This window comes from Amblyomma americanum, chromosome 1 (genome assembly GCF_052857255.1).
Source record: "Amblyomma americanum isolate KBUSLIRL-KWMA chromosome 1, ASM5285725v1, whole genome shotgun sequence".
Taxonomy (NCBI): Eukaryota; Metazoa; Arthropoda; class Arachnida; order Ixodida; family Ixodidae; genus Amblyomma; species Amblyomma americanum.
The window spans coordinates 192,747,727-192,770,534 of NC_135497.1; the positions used below are offsets into that span (position 1 = coordinate 192,747,727).

A 22,808-nucleotide genomic window follows, 5' to 3' on the forward strand; every position below is an offset into this window, starting at 1 on the left:
CACTCCGCACTGCATCACTACGGACCTCACACCTGTTCACCAGCGACCCAGCCGCCGTATCCGCGGAGAGTCGCCTGAATTTGGGCCCCTTCCCCGCCCACCAGAACGACACAGCTTCGGCCACCTGTTCCAATCGATATGGCCACTGACACCAGGTCCCCGGCGCCGACCCAGCCTAGCCCGTTGAGTCCAACTACCATGGCCACTGACAGCCGGCCCCTGGCGCCGATCCTTTGCCACCTACCGCGAACACCGCCATCATTTCACGGTGAAGTGTTCGAAGACGCTGAGGATTGGCTGGAGACCTTTGAGCGGGTTGCCCGCTACAACGGCTGGAGAGACGAGCGCAAGCTCCACAATGTATATTTTGCTCTGGAAGAGTCTGCCCGGACGTGGTTTGGTAACCACAAGACTACCCTTCCCACCTGGGAGACGTTCTGCCGGAATCTCCTGGCTGCATTCCCCAACGCTGACCGACGCGAGAAGGCTGAAGCTGCGCTGCACTCCCGAAACCAGCGCACGAACGAAAGTGTGTGCATGTACATCAAGGACATGGCCCATCAATTCAAGCGTGCCGACCCCAACATGACAGAGGAGAAGAACTTTCGCCGTCTCATGCGAGGAGTGAAGCAGGAGCTCTTCGCAGGCCTCGTACGCAGCCCACCCCGCACTGTAGCGGAATTTCTCACCGAGGCGACCAACATGGAGACGATGCTACAACAACGGTCCCGCCAGTACAATCGGGACATCAACAGCATTGTGCCTGAAACCTTTTCTTCGTGCCTCGGCGACAGTGCAGACACCTTGCGCGAACTGATTCGGTCTGTTGTCCGGGAGGAACTCCAGCGGTTCTGTTTGCCCCAGGTTGTGCATGTGCCGCTGGCAGCGCTGACAGAAGTCATCAGGGACGAAGTGTGGCAGGTTGCGCAGGCACCTCCTATTCCCGAAGCGCCGCCCCAGTTTGATGCCAGACCCACATACGCATCCGTTCTACGTCGCACTGCTGGCTACGGTCCCGCTACTCCGACGCCTGCCATGAGCAGCATCTTCACCTGGCTACGGTATCACCTCGACGTCTCCCGTCAGTAGCACCGCCCCATATTATGCAACTGCACCTGCTACAGCTGAGCCATGTCCTCAGAAGTCAGATTTGTGGCGTACACCGGACTGTCGTTCTCTGTGCTACCACTGTGAAGAGCCCGGTCATCTCTACCGAGCCTGTCCGTACCGCCAAGTTGGTCTTCGCAGTTTTTGTCCCGACGCACCTTGTCCTCAGAACGGTGAACAACCACAAGAGATTGCGGAGCATCTCTGGGCGTGCCAGAACCGTGTTTGCTCTGGAAGGTGCGAGTCCCATTTGCCTTCACCTCTTCACTATCGTGCTTCCAGCCCCGGCGCCAGAGTAGCTCTGCTGGCCATTGCTCGCCCAGTCCGCGTCGGGAAAACCAACTCTAGCAACCTCTGCAGGCAAGGCTGCTGATGTCGAGACGTGTCAAGATCCTGTATTGCGTAACCATCTGGTTTGCGGGTGATAATTGATGACATTGAGATTACCATGCTGCTTGATACCGGTGCTGATTCTGTTATGAGCCGTGCTTTTGCTGGAGACCTTAAAAAGGTTCCGACACCGTGGACAGGGACCCACATGATCACTGCTGGTGGCCACCTAATTTCCCTTGTTGGCAAGTGCACGGCTAGAGTTCGAATTCGTGGTTTCACATGCGTTGGTGAGTTTGTCGTGGTCTCCGAGTGCTATTGTGCTCTCCGAGTGCTATCGTGCTCTCCAAGTGCTTTCGTGCTATCGACTTCCTGCAGGCGAATGGCGCTGTGATTGACCTTAAGGACGCACGTGTCACGTTCTCGACCAAACAGGCCATGGTCCGCTCTGGCTCCCGAGATCCTTGCAGCAACCCTCTGCGCATTGTCGAGAATGACGTCACGGTGCTGCCGCGGTGCAGTGTTCTGGTGCTCGTGCGGAACGACCTATTTCACGACTACGAGGGCATGGTGGACGGCCATACTCCACTGCTGCTTGAGCGGGGCCTTGTCGTTGCCCGAGGTCTCGTCTGACTATGTGACTGCCATACCCACATCCTCCTGACCAACTTTTCCAACGCATATCAGCACCTCATCAAAGGCACGGCTATTGCCTTCCTCCACGACGTTGCTGAGGTCCCAGGTTTGTGCACCGTGGGAGGACCCACTCCAGACAATGCTGGCCCACACCACGTTCCTCAGTCAGTCAAAATAAATCCGGCCCTGCCATCGGTTCAGAAGGAGCTTCTGTCGGACCTCTTGGCAGACTTTGCGGAGTGTTTCACTACGTGCTCAAAGGTCGGCCGCACTCCACTCGCCAAGCGCCGTATCATCACTGATGAGGCTACGCGACCAGTCTGCCAGTGCCCCTGCCGTGCTTCCCCGATGGAGCGAGAAGCCATTCAGAATCAGGCTGCCGAAATACTTGCGGACGATGTCATTCAGCCGTCCACCAGCCCATGGGCATCGCCAGTGGTTCTTGCAAAAAAAAAAAGGACAACACTCTGCGTTTCTGTGTTGACTATCGAAAACTTAATAACGTGACCAAAAAGGACGTTTACCGACTGCCCAGGGTAGATGATGCGCTCGAACGATTGCGGGACACCCGATACTTCTCGTCATTAGATCTTAAAAGCGGGTACTGGCAAATCGAAGTGGACGAGAGAGACCGGGAGAAGACGGCTTTCGTGACGCCCGACGGCCTCCGAGTTTAAGATGCTCCCATTTGGTCTGTGCTTAGCACCGGCCACGTTCCAACGCATGATGGACACCATTCTCTCCGGCTTGAAGTGGCAGACCTGCCTGGTGTACATGGACGATGTCGTTATATTTTCGACCACGTTTGAGCTACACTTGGAGTGGTTGTGCATTATGCTACAAGCACTCAAATCCTCACAACTTACCATGTAAGCCAAGAAATGCAATTTCGGCTTTGAGGAACTTCGCTTTCTTGGTCACATTGTCAGCACACACAAGGTGTTCGCCCGTTCCCTGACAAGAAGGCCGTTCGCCGCTTTTTGGGTCTGTGCTTGTATTATCGGCGCTTTGAAGATTTCTCGCGAATCGCCTACCGTTACTCACTCGCGACGACACGCCCTTCGTGTGGGGAAGCGACCAAGAGGCTACATTTGTCGAGGTTAGAAGCAGTCTACAACGTACTCCGATAATCGCCCATTTCGATGAACACGCAGCCACGGTCATCCACACTGATGCCAGCAATGTTGGCCTTGGTGTGGTACTGATCCAGTGGCAAGAAGGTGCCGAACGGGTCATCAGTTATGCCAGCCAATTACGCACTCCGAGACCAATTATTCTACGACAGAGAAAGAGTGCCTTGCAGTGATACGGGCCATCAGCAAGTTCCGACCGTACCTCTACAGGCAACCCTTCTGTGTGGTAAGCGACCACCACTCGTTATGCTGGCTGGCGAGCCTCAAAGACCCCTCGGGACGCTTGGCTAGATGGAGCTTACGCTTGCAAGAATACGACTTAACAGTCGTCTACAAGTCGGGCCGTAAGCATCAGGATGCGTACTGTTTGTCGCGCGCTTATCACAATCTGTCCCAAAGAACCCGCCGGTGATTTTCCTTTCCTGTGCGCTCTTAGTACCACCCAAATGGCGCAGCTTCAGTGGGCAGACTCAGAGTTCACGCCTCTCATCGATTACCTCTAAGGCGTCTACGCTCGCATCCCGCGTGTTTCTTGTTGTGGGCTCCACACCTTCACTTTACAATCTGCTGTTCTCTACAAGCAAAACTTTGCCAGCGACAAAGAAGCGTTCCTGCTTGTCGTACCTTTGCAGTTGCAGCCAGAGATTTTAAGTGCCTGTCATGATGCACTCGCCACCGGCCATCTCGAAGTAAGTCGTACACTCGCGCGGATTAAACAAAAGTATTATTACTTTTGTTACTCCCATCGGTGCGGGCCTACGTAAAAACATGCCGTGACTGCCAACGTCAGGGCACTGCTGCTGAAGTGGCGCAGTTCTTCATCCGCAACATTGCCCTGTGTCATGGAGCCCCACCCCGTTGTTGTTACTGACCGGGGAACTGCTTTCACTGCCCGCTTAACCCAGTTCGTGATGACTCTGACGCGCACCAGCCATCGACGTGCTACGGCCTGTCGCCCACTGACAAACGGGTTGGTAGAGCGACTCAACCGTACACTAGCGGTCATGCTTTCTATGTATGTTGTCATCGAGCATCGAACTTGGGACACCATTCTGCCATACGTAACGTTTGCATACAACACCGCCCTGCAGGAGACAACCCGACTGACCCCCTTTCAGCTTGTCTTCAGTCGGCAAGCGACCACTTTGCTGAATTGTTGGATGCTATGTTGTCCATTGACCCCTACTGCGACTCTGACGCCGACCTTGACACAGACGCCTTCGTTCAGCGTGCTGAGGAAGCGCGGCAATTGGCACGCCTGCGAATTAACCGTCAACAGGAGACTGACGCCGCTAGGTACAACCTCAAACACCGCTTCGTCAGTTACGCGCCTGGCGACTTGGTGTGGGTTTGGACATCTGTTCGTCGCCGCGGCCTTTCTGTAAAGTTGCTGCACAGATACTTCAGCCCTTACGAAGTAGTGCGCCGCATCAGTGATGTGACGTATGCAGTTGCTCCCGCACAAGCGGCTTGCTCATCACACTGGTCGCACCTTACTGAAGTCGTGCACATTGTTCGCATGAAGCCTTACCACAACAGACTACCTGACTGAACAGCGGTTCACTGCAGCTTTGTTTTCGCGGACATTTTCCTCCTAGTTGCATCGTGGCGATGCTGCAGAAGAGGGGGCAGTGATACGTGCCACTGTAGAAGTAGAAGCGCCTGCATCGGTAGAAAAAGACGGTTCTCTCTCGCTCGCACGCTCGGACCACTTGGGGACCGCCGCAGTTTTACGTGTCTTCTCTGGAGGTTCTCCTTCGAATTGCTCGTAACAATATAATTTTCAAGATTTCTGGGTAAATTAATCAAGATTGCTGAGGGACATTCTTTGAAAACTGCCATGAACCAGGAAATAAATTCGATATCATAAACAAGTTTGCTCTAATGGCCAATGACATGATTATGACACCTGTACAAGGAAAGGGTTACATACTAAAGACGTGTTGGGTTTCTACAGGCATTAAAAACTAAAGCAGCCACCTGCACTGAACCTCTCAAATATAAGTGCTAATTAATGGTTGGTTCTAGCTATAAGTACACACAGTCTGGCTGACTTTTTGGGTGCCAAAACCTTAGACCTGTTGGTTTGTTTTTTTATCCCAGGTGGTCTAAATTAATCTGGAGCCCTCCAGCATCTGTTATAGTACCATGCTGATTTGAAACATTAGACCCCACAAACTCCTACTCCTTTTTCAGAGCAGTCGTACGAGTCACTCCTTAATTACAACTGTAATACTGGGTATGTCGCAACCGAAGTCAAGATTTTGGATCTCATTAGTATTCAGTAGAAAATAACTGCCTATGCTGAAGGCCACCCCAGGTGAAAACGTTCAACTGGAAATTCAACTGGGAGTAACTGGTCCCAGTTGGAAACCAACTGAATTTGGTTTGTACTTTGGGACCTTGAGGGGATTTAACATTGGTTCGAACAAAGTGTTCAAACTGAAGGGCCACTTTACCCAGCAAGGCTGACATCCTCCAAAGGTTGGCATAAGTGGAGCTTGCTGTGCACGCTAGTGAGCTGGTATTCCTGGCACGTACATGGCACTTGAACTTGAGGGACCGGGGAAGCCCTGTCCTTCTTGTATATATTTAGGCGTGTTCTAGGGTAGTATTTTCAGAAAAAAAGAGATAGCAGCTATAAGTTTATATTATTTTCTTCAGTGATTTGTGCTCTTTCCGCTGTACTTCAGCTATTTCATGCGGTAAGGAGTACACTTTTTACTTCTTTTTTTTCTCTTGAGGGCTAGATTGAAGGCCACTCTTGGTCTTTTTTTTTCTCTATAAAATGCACAATTCACAGCACATGCCTCTTTTTGGCTCAGGATATTCCTACATGATTGTATGAAATATATTGAGAGTTGGCTTTCTGTCTTGATCTCATTTTGAAACTAATGGTACTGTTGTAGCAAAAAATCTTGCTTGAGATAAATGAGATGAGAGTAAAAAATAAATTCACCACAGAGTTTTTCTGTGCCAAAAATTCCTGACCCATTTATTTCTTAGGCGCCACCTCCATAGTCATCATTCAACTCATTGCGCTTCTTTACCAGTTGTTAAGCTTCCTGGGCTTTTTTGAGCCTTGCTGCACTGCTTGGTCAGCAAAGTAGCTCGACGCTGGTCAGCTTCTTTCAGATGCCGGAGAGCGTTAAGGTTCTTGGGGCATTTGGGCTAACTTGAGGCCGTGTCTCATGCTATGTTTCCATCGTTGAATGTTATCACAGCATCTAGTGTTGAAACCTATATTTGCTTGCTCCCAGATAATGTGACTCAGACTAAGAGGCTAACATGCACGCTAGGAGCTTTGTGATTCTTGCCATATGTGTTTTTATTACAACTGAACTGAGAGGCATACAGTTTTGGTCATGGAGTTGGGTTTCAAAAGGCAGGTAAAACATTGCCACCACTCGCCTCCTCTTTTTGAAAACTATTCTTTAAAGGGAACTGTGCTGCACAGAAAAAGCGCGATACTTGAAAAGGTGCAGAGAAGAACGTCCTTTCAGAAATCCAACAAAAGCTTTTTTTTTTTCTGGCTCAATTTGTCAAAAATAAAGAAACTAGTATAGCACATAAAAGGCTACAGCTATGCTAGTGGAGAAAGGTTCTGATTCCGAAGTTTGCAAACTTCTTCTAAGAGCAAGTTGGTTGAGATCCGTGATTGCTGAGCACCGTGAATATTGAAACGCACAGAGAGGAAAGGACAGAACCAAGCTGGTAGTAAGTGCTTGGCCTTGTCCTTTCTTCTCTAAGTGTTTGGTCTTTGTGGTACTCAACCATCCTCCTCTTTGTAGGAAGGATAACTCATTGGCATCCTTTTAATGGCAATAAAAGGCTTCATAATCCTGAATTCATCAGAATAACTGCTCTGACAGCCGTTCCATCTCTCATTGGTACAAGCTGTACACCTTATAACCTAATTATGAAAGAAAACACTGATGGCTTGCCTCAGCCATTTTGTAGTTTTATGGAGCCTTAATTTTCCAGTTTTTCCTGCTTACTAGAGCCCCTTGAGCACTGGGGGAAAGAGGAGCACCTGCAAAATTACGGGGAAATTGTTAACCATTACAAATTGGGATGTAGGCTGGTACCCCCACCAGACCCAAAATTAAACAATAGAGAAGCTATCGCGTGGAGGCGGCTACAAAACAATAGATTTATGAACCCGGTGTGGGCTTACCACGTGTACCCAGAGCTGAGGTCGCAGGATCGGTGCACACACTGTGGTGCGAGAGGGACCCTCGACCATATGATTTGGGAGTGCCCAAATTCTCCCGGGGCGGGCAAAAATATTGATAGTAGAGAAGCCTAGGAGATCCTGTTAATAAGCCCGGACCCTGAGCTCCAGCGCAACATCATCCATCTGGCGGAAGAGGCCGCTACCAGTCAAGGGCTGCCAGCCAGCCTCGAACCGCAAACGCGAAACTTCGTCTCCCAGGCCTGCGTGCCGCGGGCTGGGAGAGTAAAGACTGGGATTGATTGATTGATTGATTGATTGATTGATTGATTGATTGATTGATTGATTGATTGATTGATTGATTGATTGATTGATTGATTGATTGATTGATTGATTGATTGATTGATTGATTGATCGATCAATCAATCAATCCTGCTTACTTTTTGTCATCATATTTCTATACAAAAAGTAGAATAGGCAATAAAAAAGAAATAAAAATTTCTCCGCACGCATCTTTCTGTACAGTGGGTACGGTGCCATTTTGTTTGCAGCATGTTTGATTTTGCAATTGGACTTTGTACGAAGTCTAGTTGGACTTATACCAGTGCTTATCAGCAGTACAGGTGTGAGATGCTCAGCTCATGAATGCAGCCACCACGCATGCTATAGTCTGTGTGCACGACAATCACTGCAGCCCACAGGGGTGTGATCTCTCAGGAGCATCAAAGGGCACATATGACTCCATCACTTCTTGCAGTCTTGTGGCACTTATCACTTGAAATTAAGCTTTCTTTTTAATGAATTTGTTTGCTCAAATTGTTTAATTTTTAAACTTTGGGCATTCATGGTCAGTTTGAGACAGTTGGCAGCTGTATTTGCTATGATAATGCATGCTTCAGGAAGATGCATATCATTTCGAAAGCTTATTGGCTCACATTTGTTAATGACCTATTCATTTTCAGACTGTGCCATTGGTCGTTATAGCCTTTTGTGTTGACTGTCATGCAGTTTGAGCACTTCCCATTATTTCAGATTTGACGATTCACAGATTGAAGCGGACACTTGATGAGAATGTGAACCGTGAGATCATCACACTCAAGATGGAAATCCAGCAGATTATGAAAGGTATAGTGGCACGATAATACATCAACCATGAATCTATTCAAGGCTAGAGCTGCTAGAGCACTGCGTATTGTGTATTGTTAGATGTAGGAGTATTTTTGAACTACCATGGGCAATAATAAAGGCTGCAGCAAGATTGATTAAAACAGTGTTTGAGACATGTCCTGCTACATTCAAAAAACTTTGGATTCTTTTAAGGCCTATTTGCCAGATGCATGCATTGTGCAGCTACGGCTGCACTTATTTATCTCGTGCTTTTGTATTTGTCATCACACGTGACCTGATTTTTCTATTTGTGCTCAGGAAACTTCAGCTCCTTCATGCAAAAGGAGATCTTTGAGCAGCCGGAGTCTGTGATCAACACCATGAGAGGACGATTAAGTTTTGAGAAAGAGACTGTTGTTCTGGGGGGCATCAAAGACTACATCACAGAGATCAAGCGTTGCAGACGACTGCTGCTCATTGGTTGTGGCACCAGCTACCATAGTGCCATAGCTGTAAGTTGTGCTGCACCTCCTCCGTCGTCTTCTTTCTTTAGCTCTGAATGTTAGCCAGAGGCTTTCCTGCACATTGAAAAACTCTTCAAAGGCATATCTGGGCTGAGTCAGGAACACGTTGGCATCAGCCCACTGTAGTATTGCTTGCATTTCCCAAGTTCCTTGTCCACCTCAAGGACCAGTGCTTTTGTCTACAAGTCCTACTGTACAAATAATGCTTAACCTGAAGCTTATTTAGTGAGCAGAATATGGTACATGCATTCTGTTAAATCTTTTAGCCTGTGGGGTTGATTTGGGGAGATAAGTACGTTCTCCCCACTCAATTGCGGCTGACACGGTTCAAAGCCGCCCGGACCCCACCCCGTGGTCGCATACGCTACCGAGCGCTCGCCGACCACGGCGGGCCTTGCTCTGAGGGAACAAAGGAACGACACACTGGCTGATGTTGTATCGTAGTAATGATAATTAGCAATGGAACAGTACACGTAGCATACGGTCGAGCCGATCTGTATTCTCCTCCTTCGTCGTCTTCTCTCCCCCCATGCACGCGAGTGCGTGCAGCGCACTTGCCACACTTCATCTTTATCACATTTCCGCCGCACTTAAAAAAACAAAATGTCTAGCGGATGTCATAGTCTTTGAACCATGCGGGCCGCTTCTTTTTGCGAGTACTTCGGCGAGGCGGCGCAGGAGGTGAAGCCGCAGTTGCCGCTGTGGATTTACTACACGAGGGTTGAGGAGCGGCTGCCGATTCCGGAGCGGGCGGAACGGCTGGCATCATATGGATTGAAGGCGCGTCCGAAGAAGGACCCTGGACCACGGTTCCGGACTGTGGACTGGGCGGCGGCATTCGGTTGCCGTCGATAGGCGGTGAATTATCAGCGAAAAGGGCCGCTGGAGCTGAGGAGGACAGTTGCTGCTGAACTACTTCTGGGCGAACCGCAGAAAACTTGGACGAGTCCCACACTCGCCCATCATCCAGCAGATAAGATGCAGGTCCACGCTGCTCCACAACCTTCCAAGGCTCCGAAAACCGAGCTGACAGTTTGCCTCGCACATTTGGTTTGCGGACACGCACGTACTGGCCAATCTGAAAGTCACGACACTGGGCGCCACTCCGCTGGTACGCATAAAGCTTGTATTGCGCTTGTTTCTCGTCAAGCCTCTGCCGCAAAAGCTTAAGCGCTTTTGTCGGATCCATTGAGAAGGACTGATCCGGCAGTCCTACGACGTTAAGTCTTGTGCGGGGCAACCGGCCATGAAGTAGGACAGCTGGTGCAATTCCTGTCGTGGCATGGGGCGTACAGCGGTAGACACCGAGGTAGTCCACAATCGCTGTACGTAGGTCGCGTTGCTCGCACAGAGCTAGCTGAATGTAGGACTTAAGCACTCGATTGAATCGTTCAACGAGTCCATTAGCTTGGGGATGGTACACTGAAGAGTAGCAATGGCGTATTCCCCGTTCTCGGAGAAAAGTTTGCATGGCCATCGATGAAAATTGAGGTCCGTGGTCAGAGACAATCTCTTGAGGGTAACCCTCACGAGCGAAGAGGCCAAGCAGGAATTCTTGAACGGTTTGAGTTGTGATGGCATCAGCGAAGACAACTTCTGGCCACTTACTGTAATAATCCATGAGAGTAATCGCGAAGCGGCAGCCACTGGGAGCTTGGTCGAAAGGCCCCACGATATCAATGGCAACCTTATCCGAAGGTTTCTATGGGAAGGCGACAGGTTGCAGAGGAGCTGCCACCGGACGAGCCGATTTGTCACAGGACTGGCACACGACGCATGTCCGTACCATTTCTTCGACGTGCTCGTCCATTCGCGGCCACCAGTAGAGCTCTTGCAGTCGACTTTTCGTGCGGCTGATCCCGGGGTGTGACTCGTGCGCGATGTCCATGAGGCGTCGTCGCAAACTTTCGGGAACGACGAGCCTGTCACCTCGGTACAAGACGCCTTGCACGACGGACAGCTCCGAGCGCAGGAGATAGTATGGCCTAAGGTTCTCCGGTAGGGATTTCTTGTCCGGCCATGTCGCCGATGTAAACTGAATGGCTTGAGCAACTGCCGCGTCGCTGATGGTTGCCTCTTGAAGCTCTTGTAGAGTCACGGCTGGCGATAGCAGGCAGACGAAGTCGTCGTCACTGGCGTCGACCCGTTCAATGATGTCTTGAGCTTCAAGCTTCTGGAGTTCCTCGGACACCTGCTGACGAATGGCAAACGGCAGCCGTCTGAGCTTGCAAGCAACAGGAGAAACGGAATCCTGCACTCTGACTGTGTGCACGTAGCCACGAGCAACTCCGAGTTCCTTGGAGAAGAGATGTTCGAAGTGTGGACGTAGCTCAGGAGGTAACAGAGGCGTATCGGGTGTCATGGAAAGACATTCCAATGATGCACCTTTGATCTTCATTTGTAGAGCGGCAATGGAATCCAGGCCCAGCAGCGTTGTGCCTCCCGAGACAACGTACAACAGGATGCAGGCGGTACGGTCGTGGAACTTTGCTGTGGCAACAAAACACCCTTGGACTATAATCCGAGACTTAGTATAGTCCAATAGTTGAACTGCAGTTGATTTAAGCGGGAAACATTTAGCGAAGAATCGGTGGTATAGATCTTCAGAAATAATTGACACAGATGAGCCGGTGTCAATCAGGAAGCGGATGAACTTGCCTTCAATCAGGACTGAGGCGAAAATTCTGTTTTTTTGACTTTCAACATTGAGAATAGATGCACTGCTGGAGCCATCCGGCATCGACGATGTGTCAGCAGTATCTGCAACTTGCTGAACTTGAACAGGACGGTCGGACGACTTGCAGAGAGAGTCGAAATGGCCCACCTTGTCGCACCGACGACACTTGCGGTTGCGGGCTCGGCATGCAGGGTTGTTCGCTAGGTGAGTTGTAGAACCGCAGCGGTAGCACATGCGCTCTGGTATTGCAGCAGCAGGTTGTGATGGTTGACTTTGGCACTTGCAGCAATGGGCTTGAGGTGGTGTTTGTCTCGATCCGCGCTCGCATCTCGCACGATGTACTGGAGCGTCCTCCTCAGCCAATTCCCTGGCTTCCCGGGAAGCTTGCTCACACTGTCGAGCAAGGAGCATGGCGCGCGACAGAGTCAAGGAGGAGCCTTCCATGAGTAGGCGCTCACGCAGATGGCAACTCGAGGTCTTCTCCACCAGCTGGTCCCTGATCATATCGTCCGCCATGGTCCCAAACCCGCAGTCGCCGACAAGGCTGCGAAGGACAGCGACGTACTCATCGGTTGTCTCTCCTGGAGCCTGAACTCGACGGCGAAAGCGATGACGTGCGGCGATTACATTCACGGACGATTTGTAATGCTCCGACAGGATGGATATCGCCGCATCAAATTCGTCAAAGCGGGGCGCCTCGTCACCGGAGTGCGAAGCCGCAGCTGTAGGCGCTGGAGTGGACGACGGCGGCGCCAATGTATAAAAAATGCGCTGACCTTCCAGTCCGAGGCAATTCAGCAGTATGGCCTTCCGCCTGTCCGCGCCCAGAGTAGAGGCACCAGAGGCCAGCACGTAATTCCGGAACGCCAGCTCCCATTGCTCCCATGGAAGGGCAGGACGACCAGGAGTCGGCAGGAAGGGTGGTGGTGGCTGAAGCCCAGAAAAGCTCATGACGGATGGTGAGCAGGCCACGTGAAGGTCCCGAATCAAAACAGCATCCTCGTCGCCAAAATATGTTGTATCGTAGTAATGATAATTAGCAATGGAACAGTACACGTAGCATACGGTCGAGTCGATCTGTATTCTCCTGCTTCGTCGTCTTCTCTCCCCCCATGCGCGCGAGTGCGTGCAGCGCACTTGCCACACTTCATCTTTATCACAGCTGACACAAACAGCCATTTATTGCTACAGAAACGATAACACCAGCTAGCAACAAGGTACGCTAATGAATCAAGGTCGTCCGACTCACCAGCAAGGTTCCGAGCAAATGTTCGCCCGCGCTAGGGCGAGGGATATATACTCCGAAGGCCGGACGGGACGAGTACGGGAGCCTGTCTCCTCGTCGCTTCCTCGCCCCGCCGGCGAAGAGCGGAGCCGCGAGCGACAGGTCCGCCCGCACCGACGATCCCAGCCGAAGCCCCCCATGCCCCCTCTCCTGCGCGCGGGCTTTGGCAGTCTCGCGCGCAGCGATGCTGGCGCCCTCTCTTGCCAGTTAATGTAACTGACAAGGGAATGCGCTCAGCCTCGAGGTGAGACTGCCGCTGCACGGTGCCTTGCGGGAAAGCAAACTCAGGGGGCTGCAGGGCAGGTCCCTACAAGCCGTCATTCATGCAGGTCACTCCTGGTGATGAGCCGTACCTGGTAAAGACAGAGCTGTTGATTTTTTTTTCCGACGTGCTAAAAAATGATGGCTTTACATTTCTATGCCTAGCTGAGCCAAGAATCAGTGTCTTTTCTCCTTTTGTCGTACGAGCTCTCTATTGTTTCCTTGTTTACCTTTTCAGACACGTCAAATCTTGGAAGAACTCACAGAGTTGCCTGTTATGGTGGAGTTAGCCAGCGACTTCTTAGACCGCAACACTCCTGTGTTCAGAGATGATGTCTGCTTCTTCATTTCCCAGTCTGGTACGCACAGCAAATACCTGATCTACAAATTAACTCTCGTGTTTTGTAGCAATGGTAAAATTTTACCAGTCAAAAGTGCTTACTCAAGAGCCTTTTTTTTTTTGCACAGTTGTGGTCTAAACAAATATCTAAGACGAGAGAGAGGACAAGTTACAAGCACTAGTTAGCAGCTGTATTTACTGCAGACGAACAAATTTATAAATGAGCACACAGTGCATGGAAAAACATAAATAGATCCCCATGCATTTGACAACTAAAAACGCTGGCTGAACAGCTTAATCTCTTGCTTGCGAATTGTTCCTAGTTGTTAAAAACTTTGTAATATGTTTACTATGTTCTATAATCACCCATGTATTTTCTGAACGTCCTTTTACGGTAAAATTTAGTTGGTTGTCAGCACCTGTTCTTTCTTCTTCTCATTGTCTGTTTTGCTGAATTAGTACTAGTAAATTTGGACCAGTTTGCCCACATTTCTGTACTGATGCTTTTTTGTATTCACCAGTAGAGAAACTGAAAAACGTAAATCCTGGGCACTGTTTATTTCAAGTGTTGCTCATACATTTATGATGATGATTTAAAAAGGAAGGCAGATTTAACGTGTTGAGATATACCAGGTGTTCCAGGGAAGCCGGTCACGAATAATTAGAAAGGTTTTAGAGGTAGAGAAGCTTTCTTTGGAATAATAATACCTGTGTTGGTGGGTGTCCAAAAATAGGAGAATCATGTTAACTAGTAAAGTGATTAACTAAATTCAAAGTACTTCACTGTTTAACTATTACCAATAGGCACCTGATTGCAATTAGATTTGTAGCTAGCCATTAGTAATAGCCATATCAGTTTTTGAGATTTGAAAATTTTATTACCCTCGCCAGAGTGGCTCGACTAATTTGGGTAATTTCTCATGCCATTCGAAAACCACAAGCGTACAGGAGGGCACAAAGTGATGTCAATCAAATATCGATCCTCTATAATGTACATGCAACGTGACCTTCTCTGCCCCGCCTGCACTGGAGCAGCAAAGTGGCGAGGGGCAGAGAGCACTGCAGTACGGGTGTGGCTGAGATTGTCGCGTGGAGATTGTCACTTGGCATAACATGCAGGCAACAGCATTTTATTGAATGGGCCTTTCTCTGCTTTGATGTTTTAAATGAAGCAAATCAGTTGTCTGCTGCATTCAGCCAAGGGGGAACAATGAACAGCAGATTTCTTCATGCATAAAGACAGGTTGCATCGGGCGCAGTTTTTGTGCGCAGTGGCTAACCTGATCCAAGAAGATGACATGCTTGCTCCTGGCCTATGTACTGCACTTGAAAAGTTGCGTATCAGTGTTCTGGGATATGAAGCAAGTCGAATCTACCTTGTGTTTGGTGTACATTCGTGCAAAGGGCAGAAATTTAAGTTAGTTACTTGAAAACAAGTGGCTCATCGAAGACAATGCCTTCTATAAATGAAGATATAGCAGGAAGTCGTGGCCATGTGGTTGTCATACCAGTACACAGAAAATAGCTCATTATCCACTGTGCATGTTAATGTTTCTTAAAGTCCTGTATGTTTGTATTTGCTTTTCTGCTTCTTAAATTTGGATGGCAGCTGGAAGGCCTGTTATTTCTGACTGCTACCTTTAGCAGGGTTCTATATTTGGTCAGCATCACTATCTTTAGGCAATTTAAAAAGTGGGAGCTTACTTGAATATACTGAAATAGCGTTCTCCTGTGAAGTGTAAAATCCATTATTTCAGCGTGCATGTTGTACACTTAACTGGTATATTACTGTCCTGTACATTAGACGGATCTTCTACAGTGGCTTCTTGACATATTCATTCATTCATTATTTCCTATTCTCATGGATGGATGAAGCCGAGGTAAAAGCTGCATGCAAGCAGCTTGAAGAACCCTCAACTCCCGTACAAACAACAGCAATGGAAGATATACACACAGTATATGGAGCACTTTCACAGTGTGACAAATCATAATGGGTATAATACTATGAAAAAAAAATGTATATAACACAAGGGTAAAAAAAAAAAGTGATTGCTTTAAAAAAAAAGATATAATAATGTAGCGTCAGATGTATAGCAAGGGGTGAGCATATTGATTAGAGGTAACATTTCATGAGCAACTTGAATTCTGACAGTTTGGTTGAGAATTTTTATGCCTCTATTGTGCAAACTATTTAGAAGTTTAAGCAGGCGACACTGAAGCATTTGATCGCCATAATTAGTATGGAACCTGGGAACTTTCCACACACCTGTATGACGAGTTAGTCGTGCTGGTGCAGGCTGCTCCAAGTTTGCTATATCAGTGAATGTCATGCAATGTTTTCGGGAACTAAGATAAAAATGTGTTAAGTCTTTGAAAAATATAACCTTAAAATTCAGCAAATCTATAATCAAAGACGGGTTCACTGTGCTTTCTATAGGGTAGGTTTTCAATAACACGAAAGATTTTTTTTGCAAAAATAGATGTTTGTTAATACAGTGGAACCCCGTTCATACGTTTTTCACTGGGCTGCGAAAAAAAAACGTAACAGCCGGTAAAACGCAACAGTGAGGAAAGGTCCGAAAATTAATAAAAACAGTGCAGCTTTGCCTTGAAACAATTTATTTCGTCATCAAGTAAGCTTAGGTCTTAAAAAAATCGAGAATGGTCGATTGCCATTTTTTCCACTCGCTGGAAAACACCACGCGTTTCTCGATGGCCTGGAAAGCCGCATTGCTCTCAGCGTCGCTTTGAGGTGCGACGTACCTGCGGAGGAGGTCTAGAGCCGCGACCGCTTCTCCAAAGCTCGGGTCCGCCAACTCCCCGGAATCATGCGGCTCGTGCTCCTCGTCGTCATCACAGTCTGTGGCTTCACTCGCCACAGAGTCTGCAACGGTCTCGGCGATACTCTGACACTCGGACGTCACGACAGCAGCATCCACGGCGACGTAGTCGTCATACGTGACTCCCGTGGCACCCAGCGCATTCAAAGCTTCACTCAGCTCTTGATCATGAGAGGCTGCTTCCATCTCTTCAGCTTCCGTGGCAGTTTCCTCTCCGCCGTACATGCGAAAGCCACACCGCGCGAAGCAGTGCCGTGCAGTTGACGCGCTCACTGCAGTCCACGCTGAAGCGACGTAGTGCATAGCGTCCAGTATTGACTCTTTCCATGCTGGCTGCCTGTCGACTGCGTTGAGAACATCCAGCTTTTCCTCGAGGGAAAGCGTCTTGCGCTTGCGCGACGCCATCAAAGGACGACAAATCGCTCGCGGTGTTAGCGAGGCCCGACAAGGCATAGGCAGCGTAGGTGTTGACGGGAGGACACGGACGACTCGGATGGGTTGAACCGCACAAACAAGAAAGACTGGATTAGCGAGGCCTGACGAGGCATAGGAAGCGTAGCTGTTGACGGAAGGACACGGACGACTCGGATGGGTTGAACCGCACAAACAAGAAAGACTGGATTGCTGCGGGCCCGCGGGTTTTACTCGCTTCAGCTGACGAGGCAGTGGCCATCCAGTGGCGATCTCTCCAACTCGCGTGCGGCTTTTTATGGCCTCCGAGATTACCCACGTGCGTGCAAGGGGGTGATCTTGGAGGCCATGGTCTTGTAGCCAATTCCGTAGCCAAGCCTGGCCAAGACTCATCAAAATGGCGGTTGGCGCGCGTTGCCCGGCCGGGTTCGGGGTGCCAGGTTGCGACATATCATGCGGGAACGTTTTCACAGCTACAGCGTAACAGCGGAGTACCCAATACATTGGATCCTATGGTAGCTATGCCGGGACCGGACGAAAACGACGTAACAGCCGGGAAAACGCAGCAGTGAGGAACGTAACAGCGGGGTTCTATTGTATATTGGATTCGGTTGTCGAGCCCCATACCAAATGGCAATACTGTATGTGGGAGGCAAATAATTAATGTATTATAAATTACAAGCTTTACTTGCAAGCTTTAAATGCAAGAATTTCTAATGCCACCTAGCTACACCCATGCATAAAAATATATAATCAGCCAAGGCAGTCGAATTTCGATGGAGAGGCTCGGGTACTGTGCAATGTCGGTTCATGTTAAAGAACCCCAGGTGGTCGAAATTTCCGGAGCCCTTCACTACGCCGTCCCTCATAGCCTGAGTTGCTTGGGAAGTTTAAACCCCCATAAACCATAGCCATAAATGTTACTGAACAAAATCGTTTTAGGTCTTTTATCATTTGTTTATTAATACAAGTCATTCTGTTTTGTGTTGTTGCACAGAATAGATAGCAGAGCAAAGCTGATAAGAAAATGCAGCATGCTGTGAGAATAGGCTTGTTTTATTTTGAACTATTCCATCCACACTCGTGTCAAAAATGTCAAATGGTACGTGCCGCATAAGTGTATATGGTGCCTGTGCACCATATACAAAAGCCTTCACTTTAAAACTTTAGTTTGTTACTAAATGCAGTGCCTCGTAAAACACCACGCAGTATTAAAGCTTAAAAATATATTGCAGGATATCCTTAAAAATGTAGTTCCGGTCACACCAATCTAGTTTCCTTGCTTAAGCTTGTTCTTTTTGTTTTGCTGGTGACTGAAGAATGCCTGGTGCTAACGTTTGGTTTTTTTTCCACCCTGCAGGTGAGACTGCGGACACTCTCATGGCACTACGCTATTGCAAACAGCGTGGTGCCCTGATTGTCGGTATTACTAATACTGTTGGGTCCAGCATCTGCCGTGAAAGCCACTGTGGTGTTCACATCAATGCAGGCCCAGAGATTGGTGTGGCCAGCACCAAGGTCAGTGCACTTTCTTGTAGCTGCACCTGCTGTATGCAGCTTAATTTAATGTGGTTCTTGTGGCACAATCGCAAGAGTTGTTTTTGATTAGAATTAGACTTGCCACTCTATAGCACTTGGCTTCACTGATCACTCTTCTGTCAAAAAGTGTTGTACAATGAAATCAGTTCTTTGCTTTCGTTCTTGTGAAACTTTACCACATTGCTGATTACTCCTGAACAAGAGCTCTGCTAACACATGTTGCTTTATGTGTCATACAATTCCAAATGGAGCCTGTTCAATAACACCTGTACAATAATTGAACTGGTTAGCTAGACCACACTGCAGGTTGCACTTGCAGACGTGAACTTCAGCTGAGGTTTACTACTCCCACGTCAAATACATACACAACAGCGTAAATGGCCACCGCGGGGACTGAGTGGTTATGATGCTTGACTGTTGGCCTGAAAGACGCGGGTTCGATCCCTGCCGAGGTGGTCGCATTTCTATGGCGGCGAAATGCTAGAGGTCTGTGTACTGTGCGATTTCTGTTCTGTGCATATTAAAGAACCCCAGGTGATTGAAACTGTCCAGAGCCCTCTATTATAGCGTCCCTCATAGCCTGAGTCACTTTGGGGCATTAAAACAGCACATCAGCTATATTACTGACAAAGCTAATTGTGTTCTGTCCTATTTACGACAGAGTTTACCATTAGCTTCTACTTCTCTTAAGTCTCTTGCCTACGCAACATTAGTTCATCCAAAGCTGGAATATGCATGTGCAGTATGGGACCCTCTCATTTGTTACTTGACTAAAACACTGAATCTAACTATGCGATTTTGTACTGATTCAATCCACTCATGTTTTTATCATTCTAGTGTCACTGGCATGAAATGTGAAGCTAACATGCCTGTCCTTGAGATGCAACACAAAATTTACAGACTGAGCCTCTTTTACAAATTTTTTTACTTCCCCTCCCAGATTTAAAACCAGCTTACCAAGTCTCCTTTCACATCAGTGATGTTAAAGCTATTTATTTTAATCTCGCAAATACCACTGTGCACATGCATTCTTTCTTTTTTGAGACAGCAGTCGACGGGAATGGCCTGCCTGTCGATGCTGCACCCCACACCATTAGTGTCTATTTCGAAAACGCCACAGAAATGCGTGTTTTGTTTTAACCCCTTTTGTCATTCATATCTGATTCTTTTTGTATATTGTATTGTATTTTTCCTCATGTAAAACCTCTATTAGGGCATTTGAGGTGTACACTAAATAAATATTTGACATGCCTGAGTAGTAAACCTTGAAGTCTGTTGCTCCTTGCCTGTGTCCTCATTTGTTTGTGCAGTTGCACTATGCATTGTATTTCTTTAGTAATGTGTAAATGTTTTTTATTTCCTGTGCAGTAGTTTGCCACAAGTTATAAATTACAGAAGGGGCCATATTTAGATGGTACTAGCATGAGGGCATGGCACTTTATGAAACAAACATTACTTGGTGGGAGATTGCGCCTTTGTTGCCAGGTTCCTTGTGTACAGTCTATTTTTTCATCATTAATCCAGCTCAAAAGCCACGCCTGCTTCATTAATTTTTTTTGTATGTGTGCTTGTACAGCAGTAAGTGACTTCCTGCATTTGTTTCTAACTTTAATTATGGCCTTTTTTTTTTTCTCGCAGGCATATACAAGTCAGTTTGTCTCTCTTGTAATGTTTTCCTTGATGATGTGTGAGGACCGTATTTCCATGCAACCCCGGCGCACTGAAATCATTCAAGGTCTTCACAGACTTCCAGGTACATACATTGCACCTCTCTAACTCTCTTATAACATATGCAGTACCTTAGTGCCTCCTGTGAGTTTCATGTCTACCAACGAGTATTTGCATGAAGGGGGTCTTATTGATGAGCATACATGGTAATAATTGATCGAGCGGCTCCTCCTTGGCTACCTTTTAAAGGTATACTCCATCAAAGCAGTATGTCCAATTACATATAGCAGGCATCTGCTCAGAAATTGCATGCATTTGTCTTTTATCTAAATGAGAACTTTAGAAACAGGTGAAAACTTAAGTACCAGTTCTTTGTTGCTTTCTAAAGGGGAAAAATCTCAATGTGAAGTCTGTTTGGAAGTCGGTCGGAAAGGGATTATGAAACGATATTTACTGCGGTTAGGAAAAGCGCGTGAGTGATACGTATTCCATCACTCATCACCACATTTTCAACACTCTTAGACATTTTTAAGCTAGCTTCATTGATACCGAAGATATTGACAGTTAAAAATGATACTCCTCCTCTCCCCCTCTAATCATATACACCCACATGTGTCATAAAAAGGATTTAAAAAAACAGGTTGAGTCTGCACCCCGCCTTGCCCCATCCCCCGCATCACTTGGGCACGCTGCCTAATGCTGTCTTTCGCTGCCTTTAAGCTGTCTTTCGAGCATATCAAATATGCAGAATTCAGAGAAACAAAAAAAGATTGCTTGACTGTCAAGTTCCTGTGCTAACTCACCATACACATGGCGCATGTGTGGGTAACAATTATTTTGTGATGAGGCTCTGTTCTCTGAGTCATGCAAGTTGTTTGTCAGAAAATATTCTACGCTCGGAATTTTGCAGAACAAGGTACATTGCTCCTTATAGTTGTTTCTTCAGACGGATGTTCGAATAATGGAATGCAAAACAAGCTCCCTATGCTGCCACCACGGTTGGCAGGCATGGTATACTACAGACAGGAATTAAAAGGTTATGAATGTGCTAGAAGAAAAAACATGGCTTAGCTTCTAAGTGATGCAAGTGCCACATGTTCTTGAGCTTCAGTTTGTAGCCGTGCCCACAAGGTTACTGAGCACAGTTTTCTTTTGCTGCTGCCATGCTTCACTAGTGACTACTCCCGAGACAACTCACAATGATGTAATGGCAGGCCCTTGTTTAGAAAACATACTGGAGTTTAACTGTGTTTGCTTCAGGTTTGCACTAACTAGCATTGAGGTGCAGCCTAGAAGTTTCAGTGTCCTTACAGATCAGTATTGTATTCTGCCTTCATGGTGGCCGAGTGGTTATGGTGCTTGGCTGGTGAGTCGAAAGACACGAGTTCAATCCCCACCAGGGTGGTTGCATTTCAATGGATGCGAAATGCTAGGAGCCTGTGTACTGTGCGATTTCAGTGCACATTAAAGAACTCCAGGTGGTCAAAATTATTTGGAGCCCTCCACTGCGGCGTCCCTGATAGCCTGAGTCGCTTTGTGACGTTTAACCCCATAAAACCAGCTCTGTATCCTATTGTCCCCTGAGGCTCTTCTGCACAAAAAGCTTATGCTCTCACGCTTTTCCTGACAGCTCTTTGAGGGCTCACTGTCTAAACTCATTTGAGTTTTTACATTCTGCTGCTCTGGCAGTGTGACCTTGTGAAAGCAGCTTGCATTCAGTATGGTACGGGTGACAAGGAAAGCATAATACACATTTGCTGTTAAGGACCGTATTATTAGACAGTGTCAAGATTTATAACAAATAAAAAAATTTTGGCGGGGGGACACTGAAGCTCCACCTTTAAGGGTATGATGCAATAACGTTAATGGGTCTCATCAGCATCTGCACTTGATCTCATTAGCATATGTTACCCAATCACTTGCCGTACTAATATTACCAGATCACATAACATACCAATGTCATGCACGTGTCACAAGCATAAAGTCCGCATACACCTCACCAGCATGCACTTCGCTACTCGCTTGTAGTCACTTCTCCCCTAGTTAGTGCCTCTCTAATCACACACATACTCATTACAAAACAGTTGTAAGCTACCACATTAAGTGAAAGACCACATAACATGCATAGAAAACCCCATTAATCAAGGGAGTGTGAAACGCAATGGAGTGAAAAGCTCAAGGACAGGTGCAGAATCGTGGCTGATTTTATTCAGAAGAAAACACATACTTACATCTTCATGTTTACCAAATCATTCATTAAGTACATGCCAAAAACCTGCTTTCTTTCTGATACAATATGATCAGGGTATCACTGACGCAGTGATCCCTTTTGTCCCTTATAAAAAAAGCGTTGGCAAGTGCACGTGCCATCTGGTCATGACTTTGCCTCAAAATTTTTGTCCTTACTAGCAAAATCCAGCATGGATTGTCACGTGTAGCCAAAGGGCATGCACTGCATGCAAGGGTGAATAGACCAGGCTTTTTCGTTCTTTATCATAAGCTGATGTTCCCTTAGTGGTTCATATAGATACGTTGGCCTGTTTGGCCATTGTAAACTTTCCTACAGGTACGACTGACTTGCCCAACAATATGCTCTCTTCATATAAAACCCTGCTTTAACCAAGCTGTACAAGTGTGCCTACCTGGCCTAGGGGTAGCATGTTATACTCACAATCCAAGGGTCAGGGGTTCAACTCTCCACTAATTACTCTAATTTTCTTCTGAGCGCGATTATTATCTTTATATAATTACATGTCGTAAGGACGTTTGAGTGATG

At 47.5% G+C, this 22,808-nt stretch overlaps 1 protein-coding gene across 8 annotated transcripts in view; it reads left to right on the forward strand.

Annotated features, from left to right (window-relative positions):
• Positions 1-22,808, forward strand: part of LOC144114414 (glutamine--fructose-6-phosphate aminotransferase [isomerizing] 2-like) — an 89,449-nt gene that overhangs the window by 37,289 nt on the left and 29,352 nt on the right. For all 8 annotated transcript variants that reach the window (XM_077648140.1, XM_077648139.1, XM_077648142.1 and 5 more), the window contains 5 exons: positions 8,413-8,505; positions 8,806-8,999; positions 13,473-13,593; positions 18,186-18,343; positions 20,003-20,117. In XM_077648140.1, the coding sequence (XP_077504266.1) occupies positions 8,413-8,505; positions 8,806-8,999; positions 13,473-13,593; positions 18,186-18,343; positions 20,003-20,117 (681 nt within the window). The remainder of the gene's footprint in view (positions 1-8,412; positions 8,506-8,805; positions 9,000-13,472; positions 13,594-18,185; positions 18,344-20,002; positions 20,118-22,808) is intronic.